This window comes from Phocoena sinus, chromosome 3 (assembly GCF_008692025.1).
Source record: "Phocoena sinus isolate mPhoSin1 chromosome 3, mPhoSin1.pri, whole genome shotgun sequence".
NCBI lineage: Eukaryota > Metazoa > Chordata > Mammalia > Artiodactyla > Phocoenidae > Phocoena > Phocoena sinus.
Genome location: NC_045765.1, coordinates 89,187,001 through 89,208,637, shown reverse-complemented (window position 1 = coordinate 89,208,637; position 21,637 = coordinate 89,187,001). Strand labels below are relative to the sequence as shown.

Here is a 21,637-nt window from a genome sequence, read left to right as displayed (position 1 = left end):
TGTATTTAATTTTTGGTAGTGTGATTAATATGTGTCTTGGCGTGGATTTATCCTGTGTGGGACTCTCTGTGCTTCCTGGACTTGATTAACTATTTCCTTTCCCATATTGGGGAAGTTTTCAACGATAATCTCTTCACATATTTTCTCAGTCCCTTTCTTTTTTTCTTCTTCTTCTGGGACCCCTATAATTCGAATGTTGGTGCATTTAATGTTGTCCCAGAGGTTTCTGAGACTCTCCTCAATTCTTTTCATTCTTTTTTCTTTATTCTGCTCTGCCTTAGTTATTTCCACTATTTTATCTTCCAGGTCACTTATCTGTTCTTCTGCCGCAGTTATTCTGCTATTGATTCCTTCTAGAGACTTTTTTATTTCATTTATTGTGTTTTTCATCATTGTTTGTTTGATTTTTAGGTCTCCTAGGTCCTTGTTAAGCATTTCTTGTATTTTCTCCATTCAGTATCCAAGATTTTGGACCATCTTTACTATGCTTACTCTGAATTCTTTTTCAGGTAGACTGCCTATTTACTCTTCATTTGTTTGTTCTGGTGGGTTTTTACCTTGCTCCTTCATCTGCTGTGTGTTTCTCTGTTTTCTCATTTTGCTTCATTTACTGTGTTTGGGGTCTCCTTTTTGCAGGCTGCAGGTTCGTAGTTCCTGTTTTTTTTGGTGTCTACCCCCAGTGGCTAAGGTTTGTTCAGTGGGTTGTGTAGGCTTTCTGGTGGAGGGGACTAGTGCCTGTGTTCTGGTGGATGAGGCTGGATCTTGTCTTTCTGGTGGGTGGGTCTGCGTCCGGTGGTGTGTTTTTGGGTGTCTATGACCTATTATGAGTTTAGGCAGCCTTTCTGCTAGTGGATGGGGTTGTGTTCCTGTTTTGCTAGTTGCTTGGCATAGGGTGTCCAGCACTGTAGTTTGCTGGTTATTGAGTGGAACTGGGTCTTAGTGTTGAGATGGAGATCTCTGGGAGATTTTTGCCATTTGACATTACATGGAGCTGGGAGGTTTCTGGTGGACCAATGTCCTGAACTCCACTCTCCCACCTCAGAGGCACAGGCCTGACATGCGGCTGGAGCACCAAGATTCTGTCATCCACACAGCTCAGAATAAAAGGGAGAAAAAAAAAAATAAATAAATAAAATAAAATAAAGTTGTTAAAGTAAAAAATAATTATTAAAAATAAAAAATATTTTTAAGTAATAAAAAAAGAAAGAAAGAAGAGAGCAAGGAAACTAAAAACCAAATCCACCAATGATAAGAAGTGCTAAAACCTATACTAAAAAAAAAATGGGCAGACAGAATCCTAGGACAAATGGTAAAAACAAAGGTATACAGACAAAATTACACACAGAAGCATACACATACACACTCACAAAAGAGAAAAAGGAAGTGTATATATATATATATATATATATATATATATATATATATATCATTGCTCCCAAAGTCCACTGCCTCAATTTGGGATGATTTGTTGTCTGTTCAGGTATTAAGAGATGCAGCGTACATCAATTTGATTGTGGAGATTTAATCCGCTGCTCCTGAGGCTGCTGGGAGAGATCTCTCTTTCTCTTCTTTGTTCGCTCAGCTCCTGGGATTCAGCTTTGCATTTGGCCCCTCCTCTGCATCACCTGAGGGCGTCTGTTCTTTGCTCAGACAGGACGGGGTTAAAGGAGCAGCTGATTAGGGGGCTCTGGCTCACTCAGGCTGTGGGGAGTGAAGCGTATGGAATGCGGGGTGAGCCTGCAGCAGCAGAGGCCAGCGTGATGTTGCAGCGGCCTGAGAAATGCCTTGTGTTCTCCCGGGGAAGTTGTCCCTGGATCACGGGGCCCTGGCAGTGGCGGGCTGCACAGGCTCCGGGAGGGGCGGTGTGGATATTGACCTGTGCTTGCACACAGACTTTTTGGTGGCTTCAGCAGCAGCCTTAGCATTTCATGCCCGTCTCTCGTGTCCGCGCTGATAGCTGTGGCTCGTGCTCATCTCTAGAGCTTGTTTAGGCGGTGCTCTGAATCCCTTCCTCACACACCGTGAAACAAAGAGGCAAGAAAAAGTTTGCCTCTTAGGGAGGTCCAGACTTTTTCCCGGTCTCCCTCCTGTCTAGCTGTGACACACTAGCCCCCTTCAGGCTGTGTTCATGCAGCCAGCCCCAGTCCTCTCCCTGGGATCTGACCTTCTGAAGCCCGGGCCTCAGCTCCCAGCCCCTCCCGCCCCGGCGGGTGAGCACACAAGCCTCTCGGGCTGGTGAGTGCAGGTCAGCCCCGATCCTCTGTGCGGGAATCTCTCTGCTTTGCCCTGTGCACCCCTGTTGCTGCGCTCTCCTCCGTGACTCCAAAGCTTCACCCCTTCGCCACCCGCAGTCTCCACCTACGAAGGGGCTTCCTAGTGTGTGGAAACCTTTTCTCCTTCACAGCTCCCTCCCACTGGTGCAGATCCCATCCCTATTCTTTTGTCTCTGTTTTTTTTTTCTTTTGCCCTACCCAGGTACGTGGGGAGTTTCTTGTCTTTTGGGAGGTCTGAGGTCTTCTGCCAGCGTTCAGTAGGTGTTCTGTAGGAGTTGTTCCACATGTAGATGTATTTCTGATGTATTTGTAGGGAGGAAGGTGATCTCCACGTCTTACTCTTTCACCATCTTTAAGGTCTCCCCTCCATTTACTATTATCCTAGAGTTAGCATAGTCATCTCAAGAGAAGAAGCAGGTATTGTGTAGCTTAATATTACTCCCCCTCCAGCCTCTTAAATTCTTTTTAGGATTTGATTTGATAAAATTAAGACTATTTGTTATAAGCACTATGCTTCATGGAGAATATCTTAGAGTGGTAAAAGATGGTTCTATAATATAATTAGATATATTAATCTGAATTATATAACACAAATCTTTGTCAGAAAATTGAACGTTATTTTTTAAATTTTAGGATGGAACTTAGATGTGTCATAGCTGTCATACGTCATGGGGACCGAACACCAAAACAAAAAATGAAAATGGAAGTGAGGCATCAAAAGTATGTTTAAAAGGGAATAATTTAACTCTTAGGAGATAATTTAAGATTTCTGATAGGTGCTTAGTTATTTTGATTAATACTTCATATAGAAAAACTGTTTACCACTACTTCTTGGCCATTAATATTTATACCACTGGAAAGCAATAAAATCCAACAAAATCCATTTTAAATTGTATATTTTAGCATCTGAAAATTACTGTAGCAATATCCATATATGGTCATCATCCTGACCTAGCTTTTATTTATTATTGTAAATATTTAGTCTTCTGTTATTATTCTCTTACATTGCTTTCTGAGAATCATTAACTTCTCAACCTTCTAGATGAAAATTAGTAGAATGAAACTTTGTTACTTCTATTCAGTGAATCTAGTGATTATTAGTTTGATATGGTTTAGGAAAATACTAAGTTTTATCAATCAAAGTAGAGGAGCAACATCGTATAGTGAAAGAGGGCACACAGTGTTTGAAGTCCATAGACCCCAAGTCCCATATCTATTATTAATTATTGTTTTAGTCCCGTATCTATCATTTATTGTAATTATTTGTTTTAGTTTATAGAGATAATATTGTTGCAAATGCCTAACAGTGCTCTGTCTTTCTTATAAGATTCTTTGATCTTTTTGAAAAGTGTGATGGATATAAATCTGGGAAATTAAAGCTCAAAAAACCAAAACAATTACAGGCAAGTGCATCTGATTTCTTGTTGGGTTTTAAATTGCTAATCGCAAAGTTACATAAAAATTCAATTCTTTATTTATTTTACAGGAAGTGCTGGATATTGCACGACAACTTCTTATAGAGTTGGGACAAAATAATGATTCTGAAATTGAAGAAAACAAGTCAAAACTTGAACAACTTAAGACCGTGTTAGAGATGTAAGTATCTTTTTGAAACCCATAATTTTGGTAACTACTTATAGTGCTTTTTTTTAAATATGTGTGACTTTTCATGTTAATTTCCTTCACAGTTTTATCTTCTTTCTCTTTATCACTGTAGCTGAGGAGAAATTAGTGGAAATCTAACAAGAACTTTATTTTCATCAGTGAGAAAAGAGATTGTTGTATTGAAGGTTCTGTTTTAGTTTTAATTTTGATGAGAAGATCAAAAGAGGGCATCACATTTAGATCTTGTATGAAGTACTACGTAGGATGAAGGCCACATTGCTAAGTTAACCACAGATTCAGTGCTGTTTAAGTGAAAAATAATTTTGAACTATGTTTTAATCAAGTGAAATTGGTACCACCAATATTCCTCTTATAAACTTTATTTCTTTGACCACTTAAAATCGTTTTTTCTTTTATTTTTTTAAAGACACATACATTTATGTTTTTGTATGTTTATATACTTTGGCATCTATTCAAAATTCTCCAACTTTTATAGAGAAACTTTATTTTATTTTTAACGTGGTTAGAATAATTACCTAGGATACAGATTTTGTGCTAGGATATTTTGAAGAATTCAGCAAGGTAATTACAAATAGGAAGCATTAATATGTAAGATTTAGTTTTTGTCCAGGTGGATTTTAGTTTTTCTTTAGGAGGTTGCATCGCATGCTTATTGAATATTGTCTGTTCCGTTTGCCATTTTATTTTTCAGGTATGGCCATTTTTCTGGAATAAATCGTAAGGTCCAATTAACCTATCTCCCTCATGGTTGTCCTAAGACATCTAGTGAAGAAGAAGGTATGTCACTATTAATGCCCGTTGTGTTTTATTTATATGTAGGGACTTACTACTCGTTGTTGATTACCTTTGTAATCTTCTGTCTAATAGTTTAGGGGTTAGCATGCTGAATAGAGGAAAAATAACATGGAGTTGTGTTAACTATGCCTTCTATCCTTTAAATAAAAGATGTTTTACGTTTTATCCTTTAGGTAAAGGATACCTTTTATTATTTTGAAAACTGTCTAGGACTTCTCTTTTACTCTTCTGAAAGCTTATTTATTTATAACTAAATGTTACTTAATGGGTCCCTATCCCATACAGGGTATACAGGAAGAAAACTTAAGAAATATGAAAAGACTGTTTAAAAAAATACATAATCACCATGTTTCTAAAATAGATATTTTTCTCTGCCAATAAATCAGAATAAGCATTTAAAATTAGTCTCCTAAGAGCAGTGAGCACAAAAGTTCATTTACTTTTCAAAAGAAAAATGGGCAGAGATTGGGAAGCCATTTTACGGAGAAGTGGAGATGCCCAATACAATAATGATAATAGTAATAATCAGTCTTGCCTATCACACTGGCAAAGTGTTTTCTTATTTTCTTCTTTTTCAAATGATAATAAAGAATGCTGATGAGAGTACAATGTGACAAGATTTCAGTTTACTGGTAGGATTGTAAATTGACATAACTCTTTTTTTTTTTACTTTGTTTTATTTATTTTATTTTTGGCTGCATTGGGTCTTTGTTGCTGTGCGTGGGCTTTCTCTAAATGTAGCAAGTGCGGGCTACTCTTCGTTGTGGTGCGCCAGCTTCTTATTGCGGTGGCTTCCTTTGTTGTGGAGCACGGGCTCTAGGTGTGCGGGCTTCAGTAATTGTGGCTCGTGGGCTCAGTAGTTGTGGCTCGTGGGCTCTAGAGCTCAGGCTCTGTAGTTGTGGCACACAGGCTTGGTTGCCCTGTGGCATGTGGGATCTTCCTGGACCAGGGCTCCAACCCGTGTCCTCTGCATTGGCAGGCAGATTCTTAACCACTGTGCCACCAGGGAAGCTTTGACATAATTTTTTGAAAAGTAATTTGGCAATATATACCAACATTTCAGGGGACTTCCCTGGCAGTCCAGTGGTTAAGCCTCCACTCTGTCACTGCAGGGGACACGGTTTCGAGCCCTGGTCGGGGAACTAAGATCCAACATGTTACACAGTGCAGCTGGGGGGAAAAAAAAACCACTTCAGAAATTTTTCATATGCTTTGACCTTAATTCTACTTATAAGAATCTATCCCAAGGGGGTAATCAGATATTGAGGGAAAGATTGTTCTATAGGGATATTCACAGTGGCATTATTTATAGTAACAAAAATTGAAGTAATGATTATTTTAAATGCAAACAAATTTGATTATGTTGATCTTTATATATTCTAAAATTTGATATATTGCTCTTGTCACACCTTGTGATTAATAGCAACACAGATTAATTTTCTATATTTTGATGTTTATATCAAAAAAATCCATAAACAACTATAATTAACAAGTCAATTAATTACCTTTCTATAAATGTTGGCTTGCATGATAAAGCACATACAGCTACTAACTAGCCCCAGGGGAAAGGGTGATTTTCTATCACTTTTAATGAATCATCAAATTCTTTAGTGCTTATAGTGCTAACTTTTAAATGACCTTTGTTTCTGTAATCCAGCACAGATCTTAGGACATGATAAAGAGCAAGTCAAAATTAAATAAAGAAACTCAGACCTTCCCTATATCTGAGAATATACTTTGGTCTGGAACATACAGATTCTACAACTCCAAATTTAAAAAGCTATTCTTGGCTATATTTTATTGTATAGCTCACCCATAAGTTTAAATTATAATAAATATTAAGCTCTGTCATCTCACATCTTGAAAGTTATGCAAATCACTGATTACTAATCATAAAAATGTGTATATCTTCTTCACTTCAGATAACATTAACTTTTATGTGACAGCACTGCAGGAGGCTCTTAATATAAAGCCAAGATCTGAATCCCGTCATCAAGGAGCTCTTAATCTAGTATATGTAGTACAACTAAATACATTGGGCAAATACCATTGCTCTCATACCACTGAGAGCAGGGAAGGGAGAAGTTTCCTTTTAGAGAACTGGGAAAGAGCCTTCTTTCTAGAGTGTGGGAGAGATTTTGAAATTTTAGTAAGATTTTAACAGGTGGAGCAAGGGGTATTCCTAGCAGAAGCAACAGCCTACAAGAAAGGTATATTTAGGGAAGAAAATAATTTCCGTAAGGGCCATATTCCACTGCAGAAGAGACACAAAGAAAAAAATTAATCTTGAAATATGTCTGTTTAGAAGAAAAAACCTTGACATTTGCTTTATTCATTCACATGTATCTTAGACAGCCGAAGAGAAGAGCCATCCTTACTTCTGGTTCTAAAATGGGGAGGAGAACTAACCCCTGCAGGCAGGGTCCAGGCTGAAGAACTTGGAAGAGCTTTCAGGTGTATGTACCCTGGAGGTCAAGGTAAATCTTAGAGTTTCTTTAATTCAGTTAAATTCATACAGGCTGGGTCCAGGCTGAAGAACTTGGAAGAGCTTTGAGGTGTATGTATCCTGGAGGTCAAGGTAAATATTGGAGTTTCTTTAATTCAGTTAAATTCATACATCATATTTTCAAATCCTAATTTTGAGATGTTATTAAATATTTATAGAAATACAGTGAGGTAAAAATATAGCTTAAGTGATTTGAGGATTTATTTTCAGGAGATTATGCAGGATTTCCTGGTTGTGGTTTACTTAGATTACATAGTACCTACCGACATGACCTTAAAATATACGCCTCTGATGAAGGACGAGTCCAGATGACTGCAGCTGCTTTTGCAAAGGTATAAATAAATGTTTTTTAGAATTATTAGAATTTTCATCTAATATAGCATTTAAAAAGATTTTTACTAAGGTATTATTTTAATATTCTAAATTTTAAACTTAACCCTGAAATGGCAATGACAAGTTGCATTATTAATAAAGTTTATTGTAAATAGTAAGCTTACACCTTTTGAAATTCAGCATGTAACAAGATAATTATTAAGATACCTTCTATTTTGCATACTAATTCTTAATCTGTTTTGGCTTTATTTTATGTATTTAGGGGCTATTAGCTCTAGAAGGAGAACTTACACCCATTCTTGTTCAGATGGTGAAAAGTGCAAACATGAATGGCCTTTTGGATAGTGATAGTGACTCTTTGAGCAGTTGTCAGCAACGTGTGAAAGCAAGACTTCATGAAATACTTCAGAAAGACAGAGATTTTACTGCTGAAGATTATGAAAAGGTGGGTCTTACCAAACTCTTGCATTGTCAAATATTACATGCACATACACATAGAAAAGTGCATAAAATGTAAACTTAGAGCTTATCATATTATAAAGCAAAGAGTTATATAATCAGTACAGAGATACAGAACGTTGGAACAACTCTAGCCTCTGTGTGTCCCTTCCCAGTTGCAGCCCCTTCCCTATCTGCTAGAAATAATCACTATCCTAACTTTTTATAGTCTTATACCCAGAGTGTTTATTTGGCTAAGTATGTATCTGTAGCTACCATAGTCTCAGTTTGGGGTATTTTTTAAGCTTCATGTAATAGAATGTTTTCTTTTATGTCTGGCTTCTTTTTCTCAGTGTTATGTTTGTGAAATTCATCCATACTTTTGAGAATTTTCAGAATTTTCATTTCTATGTAGTATTGTTTTCAGAGGTTGGCAAACTTTTTCTGTAAAAGACCAGATAGTAAATATTTCAGGCTTTGGAGATCACATATAGTTGCTTGTTGCATATGCTTTTCTTTTTTAAACCACCTTTTAAAAATGTAAAAACCATTTATTAGCTCACAGGCTATCACAGGTCATGTTTGGCCTAGTCTGTTGATCCATGTTCTATTTTATGAGTATATGCCAATTTATATATGCTTTCTAATATTGTTATAGTTTGAGGCTGTTATGCTAATACTGCTGTGAATATCCATATATGCCTCCTAGTGCATATGAGCATATGTTTCTCTTTGGTGTATTCTAGGAGTGGAAGTGTTGTGCCCCACAGTGTGCTAATATTTCGATATTAGTAGATGTCAAACTGTTTTCCAAAGTCATTGAAGCAATTTATACTCCCACCAGAAGTCCATGGAAATTGTTATTGCTCTACATAGTCTCAATTCTTGGTATTTTCAGACCATTCAATTTTGCCTATTCTGAAGGTGGATGTATAGTAGTACCTCACTGTGGTTTTAATATTCGTTGACCATTTAGGTATCTTCTTTCATAAGGCCTGCTCTTCAAGTCTTGTCCTTTTTTTCTACTAGTTGCCTGTGTTTTTCTTATTGAATAGTAGAATTTCTTTGTATATTTTGGATATGAGCTCTTTGTTATGTGTTCTAAATACTACCATCTACTCTGAGCCTTAATGATTTCCTTTGATAAGCAGAAATTCTTATTTTCCATGAATTTCTTTTTTTTTTCCCATGTATTTCAAGGTCAATTTTTTCCTTTATGTTCAGTGCATTTTAATGCATTCTTTATAATGCCTTTTTCTTTTTTTTAATTTATCATAGGTTTAACAATTAAACCTGTATTTTATTTATATATATATATATTTTTTACATCTTTATTGGAGTATAATCGCTTTACAATGGTGTGTTAGTTTCTGCTTTATAACAAAGTGAATCAGTTATACATATGTTCCCATATCTCTTCCCCCTTGCATCTCCCTCCCTCCCACCCTCCCTATCCCACCCCTCTAGGCGGTCACAAAGCACCGAGCTGATCTCCCTGTGCTATGCGGCTGCTTCCCACTAGCTATCTACCTTATGTTTGGTAGTGTATATATGTCCATGCCTCTCTCTCGCTTTGTCACAGCTTACCCTTCCCCCTCCCCATATCCTCAAGTCCACTCTCTACTAGGTCTGTGTCTTTATTCCTGTCTTACCCCTAGGTTCTTCATGATATTTTTATTTTTCTTAAATTCCATATATGTGTGTTAGCATATGGTATAATACCTTTTTCTAATGTGGGGTCATAAGATATTCCCATATATGATCTTCTAAAACTTTACTGTTTTTCCCTGCACATTTATCTACAATCTAGCTAAAATTGACTTTTGTGTGTGCTATTAGATAAGGATGTCAAAATTGATGTTTTCCCCCCAACCATATGTACATCCAGGTGTCTCAACACCACATACTGAAAAGACCATCCTTTCCCCACTACTCTGTAGTACCAGCTTTATCATATGTGTGTTCTTTGTTTCTAGAACGTATTCTTTTGTTGACTCTTGGGCCATTGAATAAGATCTCCCAAATCCTACATGGGTCCTTCTTCAAGTTCTTCTTGGCTTTTCTTGTATTTCCATATAAATTTTAAAATAACCTGGCCTAAAATCCTGTTGGAATATTGATTTAGATTGCATTAGATCTATAGTTTGTGAAAACTTACATCTTTAAAAAAAAATTTTGTGTACTTGTAAACGCTCCCTCTAAAAAGGTTATTATCTGTTGCTGCTATGTACAAATAGTTTTTTTAATATTGACTTTATATGTGTCAACTTTATTGAACTTATTTATTAACTTAGTAATTTATCTGTAGATTAAAAAAAATCTTTTCAAAGCATATCCCCAGGTTTTTGTCTTCCTTTCCAGTTTTTATGTTTTTAATTCTTTTTATTGCTTTACTTTAATAGCTAGTACCATCAAAGTGATAGTAAATAGAAGTGGCTTTTCTGTTTTTGTTTATATTCTCAAAGGGAAATCTTTTTAACACTGTCCATTAAGTATGATCTCTGTAGATTTTTTTAAAGCTACTCTTTTTCAAAATAAGGAAAATCCATTCTACTCCTGTTTTCTTAAGAGGTTTTATCATGACAAGTTTTTAAATTGTATATTTTCTTATCTGTTAAACATCGCATGATTTGGGGGAGAGGCTACCGTGGTTCCTAGAATAAGCTCATTAAAAAATATATATATATATCACTGGTTTGCGTTTACTAATATTTTTGGTTAGGAGTTTTACATCTGTGTTCATGAGTCATACTGACCTTTACTTTTTTATTCTTGTTGTCTTTGTCTGCTTTCAATATCAAGATTATGCTGTTCTCATAAAATTAATTAGAGAGTCCTGTTTGGGGGGAATAATTCGTGTATATATGTTTCAGTAAATGTTTGGTAAAATTTACTGGTAAATCCCATGGGCATTTTCTTGATGGGAAAGCTTGTAATTGTGGTTTCCAGAGTAATTTAGTAGTTTCCATTTATTATGTCTTGTGTCTGTATTAAGTTACATTCTTCTAGAAATTTGTGTATATACTCCTCTTAAGTTGTTTATAATGTCTGCAAGATCAGTAGAGATATTCCTTTTTGTTTCGTAACACTGTACAGTCTTCCCCCCCTTTTTTTTCCTTGATCAGTTTTGCCATAGTTGATCAGCTTTATTAGTCCTTTAAAAGAACTGTCTTTCAGATTTGTTGGTTCACTAAATTATGCACTTGTTTTCTATTTTATTAATTTTTATTGTTTAATATTTTATTCCTTCTACTTCTGTAGTTTTATTTTGCTCTTTTTCTAATTGTTAAAAACTAGTGTCACTAGATGGATGCTTATTAACTCATGAATGTTCAATCTTTTGTAAAATACACACTCTAGGCCATAAATTTCCCTTTATGCACTGTTTTGACTGTATTCATAAATTGAGGTTTATGCCATCTGGGACATTTTCTAATTTCCTTAGTGATTTCTTTGATCATATGTTATTTAGAAGTGTACTTTAAAAATTTTCAAACCTATGCATTTTTAAGTTATATTTTTGTTATTTCTAACTTTATATCATTTTGATAAAAACAAAAATTCTTGCTGATTTTTTTTTTTTGGTCTGTTTTTTCTTTCTTTACTGTTGTGTGTTAAAATTTCCCACTAAAATTGTGGATTTTTCTTGTCTTTGTAATCTCTTAAGCCTTGCTTTACATGTTTTGATGTCATGCTATTAAATGCATACAAATTAAGAATTGGTATATTTCAATCAGTATTTTTGCCTCAAAATTTACTTTGAGATTAATATAGCTAAAACAGTTGTTTTTTCTTTTACTTGGTGTTTGTACAGTATCTTTTTTATCTTTTAACTTTCAGTCTTTCTGAAACTATACTTTTAGATGTATCTCTTAAAATCTGCATATAGATTTTAAAAAAATTTGTCATGAAAATCTTTGTTTAGGACAATTATTTCATTTATATTATAAATTACTGAAATTTGTATATGAATCTATTATCCTTTTAAGTGCTTTATATTTATACTGCCTATTTTTATTTTTCTCTCCTTTCTTGCTTCATTGGAATTGGTACTTTTTATTTATTTATTTCCCTGGTAGTTTGAAAATTATATTTGATTTTACTATTTGTTTTGTCACTACCCAAGAGATAACAATAGGCTTCTATGACATTTGCAAATTGAATGTTTACATCATGCTTTTATCCTCTTCCTGGACAGAGCAAGGACTCTAGAACTAAAGTGTTTTTCAAACTTACTTGACTAAGAATCATCTGGGGTCTTGTTAAAAATGCAGACTCCAGTTTATCCCTTTTTTGAACCCTAAATGTAGAGTTTACCAGAGTTTCACCTTTGAAAATCCTGGACTTCACTTTTTTTGTCCTGTTAACCTAAAATGATATTAAAGCTGTATTCTTCTTCTCTGCTGTCCATTCAGAATCAACAGATGTCTCCAGTGCAAAAACAGCCTTAAAAGCCAGTATCACTCTCTGGATCTCTGACCAGAGAGTTTCGTTTCCATAATTCTTAATAATTCTTAATATCTTATCTCTCAGATACCTTAAAGCAGAAGTATAGAAGTTCTTTGCCCAGGATTTTTACTAATCTTCAGTGGTTAGATTGGCCTAAACTACCTAGTTCACCATAACAAGAAGTGGAATTCCACTTTACATTTTTTATATTTATACAAACTTATTTGATGGGGTTAAATTACTTGCCAAGCAAAGTTTCAACAGTGAAAATTGAAACTATTTGTCATTAATGGCTTTTGTTGACTTGCAGAAAATCTCATCACAAAGGCATTTACATGGTGGTTAAGAGCACAGCTCTTTAGCCAGATTACCTGCTTTTTTAATCTCACTCTTTGCATACTAGTGGTTTGATCTTAGGGAAGGTGCTTTAACCTCTGTTAAGTACCTCTTCTGGAAAAAGTGATGAAAATAATAGTCTCGAGGTTATTCCATGTCAATATATGTCAAATGGTTAAACCATATTTGCAAATACCAAGTGAATCAGCAAAATGTCTGCAAAATATTAGAATAAAATCTCCTTGTAAATTAGAGTACTTCTATTAGATTTTCCCTGTGGATAATCTAATGTTAGCTAAGGTTTAGGATTTTTTTAACATGAAATTTTGAGGTTTTTATTTCCTCCTTGATCTTATTTCTGTATTTTGGGGGTATCTTCATTTGTAGTTTGAGTTATTCTGCAGCTACTGGAAAATTTTGTATATTGTTCTCTTGGCCAATTGAGCATAACCAGATGTAAAAATATATACTCTATTCATTTGTAGCTTACTCCATCTGGAAGCATTTCTCTTATCAAATCAATGCATTTAATTAAAAATCCTGTGAAGACCTGTGACAAAGTGTATTTCTTGATACAAAGTTTGACTTCTCAAATCAGACATCGAATGGAAGATCCCAAATCATCAGGTAAATATTTTGTTTTCCTTAGATTAGAACACAAATAAAAGGCACTATCCAGTTGCTATAAACATTTTTAAATAAGATGTGCCAATCATAAAAAATTCAAGCCTTTAATGCTATATTTAGCATTAGATAGGTATGTCTAGGTGTAATTTGAGTTAGTATATATCCAGCAAAAGAATAATAGCGAAGTTATAATTGCTTTTATCTGTGGTAGCATGAAAGGGATAATAAAACATTTTTATTTGGTTAATTATGTAGCATTACTGTACAGCTCAGCAGCAAATAGGCAGCATAATAAGAAGGAGCAAGCAACAGGAAGGTGATCAGTGCTCTGGCTCTGAGACTAGCTTAGTTAATAACTTGGGCAACTAACGTATGTAACATATGGAAGGTCTTCTATAAAACCAGTTCCTAACCCATGTATTTATACTTTTATTCAAGTCTACAAAATATATGGTTGCTAATAGTATATGCCTATGATAACATTTCCTAGATTGTTAACAATTTTACCTTTGATATTTAAGAAGTTTCTAACTACCAATTTTTAATATATATTCTTTATCTGATTTTGAAGTTTAATATACTAAAACTGTTATGTTGTTTTAGATATTCAGCTTTATCATAGTGAGACCTTAGAGCTCATGCTACGTAGATGGTCCAAGTTGGAGAAAGACTTTAAAACAAAGAATGGAAGATATGATATTAGTAAAATCCCTGACATATATGACTGTATAAAATATGATGTCCAGCATAATGGTTCCTTGAAATTAGAAAACACAATGGAATTATATAGGCTTTCAAAGGCATTAGCAGATATTGTTATCCCTCAGGTAAGTAATTCCTACATATCAATTTTCTTGTACTGTTATATAGATACTTTTAAAATGTCTATCAGTGGATAAAAGATAGTTGGTTTTTCTGTCCCAGTAAGCCTATAATTTTAAAAAGGAAAGTAACTAATTATGAATTTATATTTTAAACTTTTTGTTACATTAAATCATTGTTTGATTTTTTAATAGTTTATAGTGACTTTTTAAAATTTAAGAATTGATACTCTTAATAATAATATGCTAACAACAAACAAGACAACTGAAAATAGGATGCGATAAATCACTTAAGTATTTATTGGGCATTTATTGTGCACCTACCAGCTCTGTGCTATGGGAATGTGTGCAAAGTGGGAGAAAAAGGTAGTTGTGTCCCTATTAAATTTTGGAAGGTTTTTTACTTTATGTGGAAGTATTTTGAAAATAATATTTAGAGGCCAGGATGTAAGTAGTTATTTGTGGGGTGTGGTAGAGGTGGAATGGGGGGCCTTATCATTATAGGAGAGTAAAAATAGAGGTGTAACCAAAATTCAGTTAACTGAAATGTAATTAAACAGAGAATCAGATGATAATAAAGAGACAGGTGACAAGACAAGTTGAGATAAGAAATGTGTTAGAAGAAAACAGTTGCAGATGCCCTTTGGAGAACTTTTTTCAACTCAATTACCAAAAGATCATTTGGACATTGTAAAAGGGAGATTGGAGTAAATCACACATTCCAACTGTGAACCAAAGTTAAAAAGCAGGAAAAATGAAATACAGTTGATTTTTGACCAATGTGAGTTTGAACTGTAGTGCGTCCACTTATACGCAGATTTTTTACGATAGTAAATACTACAGTACTGCATGATCCACATATCCACAGTTGAATCTGCCAGGGATGCAGAACCACAAATAAGTTATTCTCGAATTTTCAGTGGTGTGCAGGGTTGGTGCTCCTAACTCCACATTTTTCAAGGGTCACTGTACATGAAAAGTGTAAAGATTGTATATAAAAGTAGCCTCACTTAAAGATACTCATATATAGAAAACAGTGGGGAGGTTCCTTAATAACTAAAAATAGAGCTATTTTATGATCCAGCAATCCCACTCCCGTATATCCAGAAAAGATAAAAACTCTTAATTCAGAAAGATACATGCATCCCGGTGTTCATAACAACACCATTTACAATAGCCAAGACATGGAAACAACTGAAGTGCCCATCAGTGGATGATTGGTTTAAGAAGATGTGGTGTGTGTATGTATATATACATATATATATCTCTCTACACACATATACGTATATATACATACACACACCACATATACATACACACACACCATGGAATATTATTCAGCCATAAAAACAAAATATTGCCATTTGCAGCAACATGGATGGACCTAGAGAGCACCATACTAAGTGAATTAAGTCAGAGGAAGACAAATATTATATGATATCACTTGTATGTGGAATCTAAAAAATAATACAAATGAATCTATATTAAAAAGTGGAAACAGACTCATAGACATAGAAAACAAACTTATGGTAAGGGAGAGGGGGAATGATAAAGAGTATGGGATACACACTGCTATACATAAAATAGATAAGCAACAAGGATTTACTATATTCTCTCAAGAATTTGCTATATACTAGTTCTCAAGGAGAACTATATTCAATATCTTGTAATAAACTATAATGGAAAATTATCTGAAAAAATATTGGATTGGCCAAAAAGTTCGTTCGGGTTTTTATGTTATAGAAAAACCTGAACGAACCTTTTGGCCAACCCAATATATAACTGAATCACTTTACTGTACAACTGAAACCAACACAATACTGTAAATCTACTACAATTAAAACTATACTTTAGGACTTACCTGGTGGCACAGTGGTTAAGAATCCACCTGCCAACGCAGGGGACATGAGTTTGATCCCTGGTCCGGGAAGATCCTACATGCTGAGGAGCAACTAAGCTCATGTGCCACAACTACTGAGCCTGTGCTCTAGAGCCCGCAAGCTGCAACTAGTGAGCCTGTGCACTACAACTACTGAAGCCCACGTACTCTAGAGCCCATGCGCCGCAACTACTGAAGCCCACGTGCTCTGGGGCCCACAAGCCACAACTACTGAGCCTGCGTTCTGAAACTACTGAAGCCTGCACGCCTAGAGCCCGTGCTCTGCAACAAGGGAAGCCACCATAATGAGAAATGCATGCACTGCAATGAAGACCCAACGCAGCAAAAAAAAAAAAAAAACTCCAGTGTCCTTTTCCTAATATTCACAGAATATCCAGGAAAAACTAGAGACTTAAAAACTGGGAATTCAGGCTGCACAACTTACCTGTAAGTATTTGTGTACATGTTAAAGTTTAGCTTATTCTTTCAGCATGAAAGAACAACTATTTATTTGTTTGGTCAGTGTATATGATGTAGACAGGTTTAAGTATATGGTATAAATCAGTGATTTGCAAATAAATTCTCTTTAAAAGAGGATAAAAATATCTCATACTGCAAGAATATGTCTTTGGGCCTCACTATAAGAAACATAGACTTAGAAAACAAGGACTTAGTCTCTGACAACATCTTTCATTTGCTAAATAGAAGTTTTATTCTGCAAAAGAGGTTTTATTTTACACAATAAAAAGTTGTATTTTTATAACAGATAAGAAAAGCAGACATGTAGATGAATGGAACAGAATTGAGAGCCCAGAAACAAACCCGCATATATCTGGACAATTAGTTTATGATAAAGGAGCCAAGAACATACAATGGAAAAAGCATAGTCTCTTCAATATAGTATTGGGAAAACTGGACAGCCACATGCCAAAGAATGAAACTAGACCACTATATCACACCATACACAAAACTCAAAATGGACTAAAGACTAGAATGTAAGACCTGAAACCATAAAACTAAAAGTAAGCATAGTATGCTCCTTGAAGTTGGTCTTAGCAATATCTTTTTGGATATGTTTCCTTGGGCAGGGAAACAGAAGCAAAAATAAACAAACAGGACTACATCAAACTAAAAAGCTCTGTACAGTAAAGTAAATCATCAACTAAACGAAAAGACAACCTACGGAATGGGAGAAGATATTTGCAAATCATATATTCAATTTGGGGGTAATATCCAAAATATATGAAGAACTCATACAACTCAACAACAACAAAAAAACAGCCTGATTAAACAATGGGTAGAGGAGCTAAATATTTTTCCAGAGAAGACATACAGATTGACATGAGGCTCATGAAAAGATATTCAACATTACTAATTATTGGAGAAATGCAAATCGAAACCACAGTGAGAGATCACCTCAGGCCTGTTAGAATGGCTGTTATCAAAAAGGCAAGAAATAACTAGTACTGGAGAGGATGTGGAAAAATGTATGGTACACTGTTGGTGGGAATGTAAATTGGTGCAGCCGCTATGGAAAACAGTATGGTGATTCTTCAAAAAATTAAGACTAGAACTACCCTATGATCCAGGTATTCCACTTCTGGGTATTTATCTGAAGAATATGAAGACTCTAATTCGAATAGATACATGCACCCTGTGTTCATTGTGGCGTTATTTACAATAGCCAAGATATGGAAAGTGCCCATTGATGAATGGATGGATGAAGTAGTATATATAATACAATGGAATACCTAAAAAAGATACAGTCTTGCCATTTGTGGCAACATGGATGTACCTTGAGGGTGTTATGATAAATAAGTCATTCAAAGAAAAACTAATACTATATGATTTCACTCAAATGTGAATATTAAATTTTTTTTAAAATAAATGAACAAACCAAGCAAAATAAACATGTATTTATAGAGAAAAGAGTAATAATTACCAGAAGGGAAAGGGGGTGAATTGAGTAAAGGAGGTAAACTGTATGGTGATGGGTAGAAACAACTTCTGGTGTTGAGCATACTGTAGTTTATACAGAAGTCAAAATATAATGTTCGCATGAGACATGTTATAAACCAATGTTACCTCAGTAAATTAAGTAAATAGTAAAAGAGCCTCGATGGTATGATGGAAGATAAGAACATCTAAAGATTATATTTGTTATTAAGAGTCTTAATTGAGATGGCACACGTTTATTGAAGTTTGAAGATCATTTCTTTGGTGATTGTATTATGAAATGCAGAGGATTCTTTATAATAGCATTTGCAATATAAAGTCCAATGATACTCATTAAATATCACCATATAATAAGCTTTCAAATACCTTCATCTGTTATTTTAATCAGTTCTTTTTGTGGAAGAAATAAGAGAACTTGGGTATCTAACAATTAATTATTTGGTCCTAGTTGGTTATGGCAGCTTGCTTTTTCAGCTCTACAAAATATGTCACTGTTTTGAAGGGAAAGGTTTTTTTATTATGAAAGTAATATATCTTTGTTATAAAATATAGATATAGCCAAAAAAAAAATCAGTATGCCATTACCAACTAGAGAAAAACATTTCACTATTTTGGAAAATTCTAAAAGGCCTTTTCCCTTAAATTCATGGATAAAATTTTTTTCATAAATTCGTATATATGACAAATGTATTCTTTGCAAAAATGGAACCAGGAAATGCATACTATTTTATAACCTGATTTTTTTTTTCTTGGCATCAAGAAATTTTTTCCAAATCAGTAAAGCTAAATATACTTCATTTTTCCTAATGACTGAATGATGTGATGTAATAATAACTATTTAACCAATTTCTCACATTTGGAAATGTGGATTCTTTTACTTTCTTTCACTCTCCTTATACATATGTCTTCTACATACAATCAAGAAGATTTCCAGAACTCTTTTACCAGTTTTGTTACAGACCAGCAGTGTATGAGAGTGCCTGTTTCATTACACCTTGCTAATAGCAACAGAAAAATTTCCTTTGATGATGTTAATTTCAACATTTTCCTTTTGTTTACACATACATACACAATTGCATACATATTTCTTTTTTTCATACCAATTTCACAGTCATCTATGTTGGTGAGATAATTAACCAACCAAGCTTTTGTGTTTAAGGTAAATGACCCAAGAGGTTCCATTTTCATACGTCTTCCATCTAATCAATCAGCCTTTTCTTTATTAGGCAGTTTTGAGATTTATTATCCATACTAAAGTTTTGCCATCTGAGAAGTACCTGATAACAGCAAGTAGCCTTTAAATACAGGTATCCCAGAAGGAACTGGGAGAGAAAGAGTGTGCTTATTTCTTCCCTCTTCTCTACTCTTCCTTCTTTCCCGCTCTGTCCCTGCCTTCCTCCGCCTCCACCCCACTTTCTGCCCTCTTCCTCTTATACCCTCTCTTCCCATCTACACACACATCACAGATTTTTTTCTTATATCAGGTCATTTTCTCATCTACCCCTTTGAACTGTAATTTTTATTATAATTCTTACAATTACTATGTTTTCTTAACACTTTGGATTGTAATTCCTCATTTAATTAACTTATAATGGTTATACAGCTCATTAAGTTTGATAATTTCACGGCATTTTTGGCTAACCACTAGTTAAAACCTTTACAGTATTGGCCAAAGGCTTTTAAATAATTTGTTAACCTTTTTAATCTTTAATATTCAAATAGACAAAAATTTCATAGTTTCAATTTATATTTCTTTCTGTATGTTTATTGACTATTTGTTCTGTGCTTTAGTGTTTGTGCCCTTAATCCATCTTTCTTTTAGGGTTGTTTTCTACATTTAAAACCTGGTTGAGTTGAATACTTTTCATAAAGATTACATTCATCCATTCATCCTATCCTCTTTAGAAATTACTTTCTTTTTCATTTACACCAAAATAAAATTCTTCTAATTACACTTAATACTTTGGGGAATAGTGTACTTGAAGTTGCAGAAATGTAAACTAGGAACATTGTATAATGTTCAAAAGATGCTGAATAAAAATACTTGTTGCTCACTAAAATTCTTAAATTTAGTAGTACCTTTATTGGAGTTCTTTATTATTATACCCTTTTTCTAATGTTGTGTATGTTCTGCTCAGGAATATGGTATAACTAAAGCTGAAAAACTGGAGATTGCCAAAGGCTACTGTACTCCTCTAGTTAGAAAAATTCGCTCAGATCTTCAAAGGACACAAGATGATGACACTGTAAATAAACTCCATCCTGTGTAAGAGACTGTACTCGTATTTAAGTCTATAGGCATCTGTTTTTGCATTCTTCAAATCTAATCACTTTTTAATGTTCCTATGGCTAAATCAGGAGTGTATCACTTGGCACACTGTGGAAATAAATATTACCTAGGTATTTCTAATAGTTAACTTCCAACCAAGGTTCTTTTTGGCTCCAAATTGGAGAAAAAACTGAGGCAAACAGGGAAAGAGGATGTGTGTTATCATTCACATGTGATCATCAGTGATCATCCTCATTCAGCAGCATTAACATCTGTGAGCTTCTTTAGTGCTATGACCTCTTTCACTGTTAATAAAGGTGCTTAAATAACCTATGTACAGTGAACTTGACTAATAATTAATGCTTCTTTGACTAATCTCAGTGGTCCCAGTTAGTTCCAGTTATCTTCATGTTAGAGGAATACCTGCTAAGATAATGCCTCAATTGTTATTGGAAGAGTGATAGATTTGCTTACTATGTTCTTTTACTTCTAGTAAGATTAAATTCCATTTTACAAAATAATTTCATTAAGTTTTAACTGCATGGTTACGTTTTAACACTGTCTGCTCCTTACTCTAGGTATTCCAGGGGTGTTCTGTCACCTGAACGTCATGTCCGTACCAGATTATATTTCACCAGTGAAAGTCATGTACATTCTTTACTGTCTATTCTTCGCTATGGTGCCTTATGTGATGTAAGTAGGATAAGTTATATAAATCTATTTAACAAATATGTGTTATTGAATTTATAATCGAATCACTAACACCATTTTTTACTGTGCAGTTTTAAATAATTCATTATTTACCATCATTTGTCAAGGGTCTACTTTATACCAAGCACTCTGCTAGATGTTGGAGATAATGACATGTTCTCTTCCCTTTGGAGAAGATCCATTTAAGCAAACAATAATACAAAATATTTTAGGTAATGTTACAGGCCAGTGGCAGTGAGATAAAGAGAAACTGATGAATTTGCATTATTTAGAGGTTAGAATCAATAGGACTTGGTGTTTGGTTGGACATTGTGACTCTTATTTACTGTTATGTAATGAATCATACCAAAGGTTACTGCCTTAAAACAACCACAGTCATTTTATTTTTCTCTCTCATGGTTTAAAGGCTGACTGTGATTAGGCAATTTTGCATTGGGCCTCTTGTGATGTTGCAGTCAGACAGTGGCTCGGGCTCAAGTCATCTCACAACTTTCTTCTCATGTCTGGTGCTTGATGCACAGAACATAGCAGCTGAGTTCCAAAAGTGAACTTCCTAAAAGAGCAAGGAGCAAGCACAAAGCATTTTTATGACCTAACTTATGAAGTTACGTAGTATCA

General features: G+C 34.5%; 1 protein-coding gene across 10 annotated transcripts in view; it reads left to right on the top strand.

Moving 5' to 3' along the window:
* The window catches only part of PPIP5K2 (diphosphoinositol pentakisphosphate kinase 2), a 75,713-nt gene that overhangs the window by 27,496 nt on the left and 26,580 nt on the right, over positions 1-21,637 (top strand). For 9 of the 10 annotated variants that reach the window (XM_032626770.1, XM_032626772.1, XM_032626768.1 and 6 more), the window contains 11 exons: positions 2,907-2,993; positions 3,601-3,676; positions 3,760-3,869; positions 4,591-4,676; positions 7,046-7,171; positions 7,411-7,532; positions 7,796-7,978; positions 13,242-13,383; positions 13,987-14,210; positions 20,178-20,305; positions 20,887-21,001. In XM_032626770.1, the coding sequence (XP_032482661.1) occupies positions 2,907-2,993; positions 3,601-3,676; positions 3,760-3,869; positions 4,591-4,676; positions 7,046-7,171; positions 7,411-7,532; positions 7,796-7,978; positions 13,242-13,383; positions 13,987-14,210; positions 20,178-20,305; positions 20,887-21,001 (1,399 nt within the window). The remainder of the gene's footprint in view (positions 1-2,906; positions 2,994-3,600; positions 3,677-3,759; positions 3,870-4,590; positions 4,677-7,045; positions 7,172-7,410; positions 7,533-7,795; positions 7,979-13,241; positions 13,384-13,986; positions 14,211-20,177; positions 20,306-20,886; positions 21,002-21,637) is intronic. The other variant, XM_032626776.1, reaches the window with a different exon arrangement.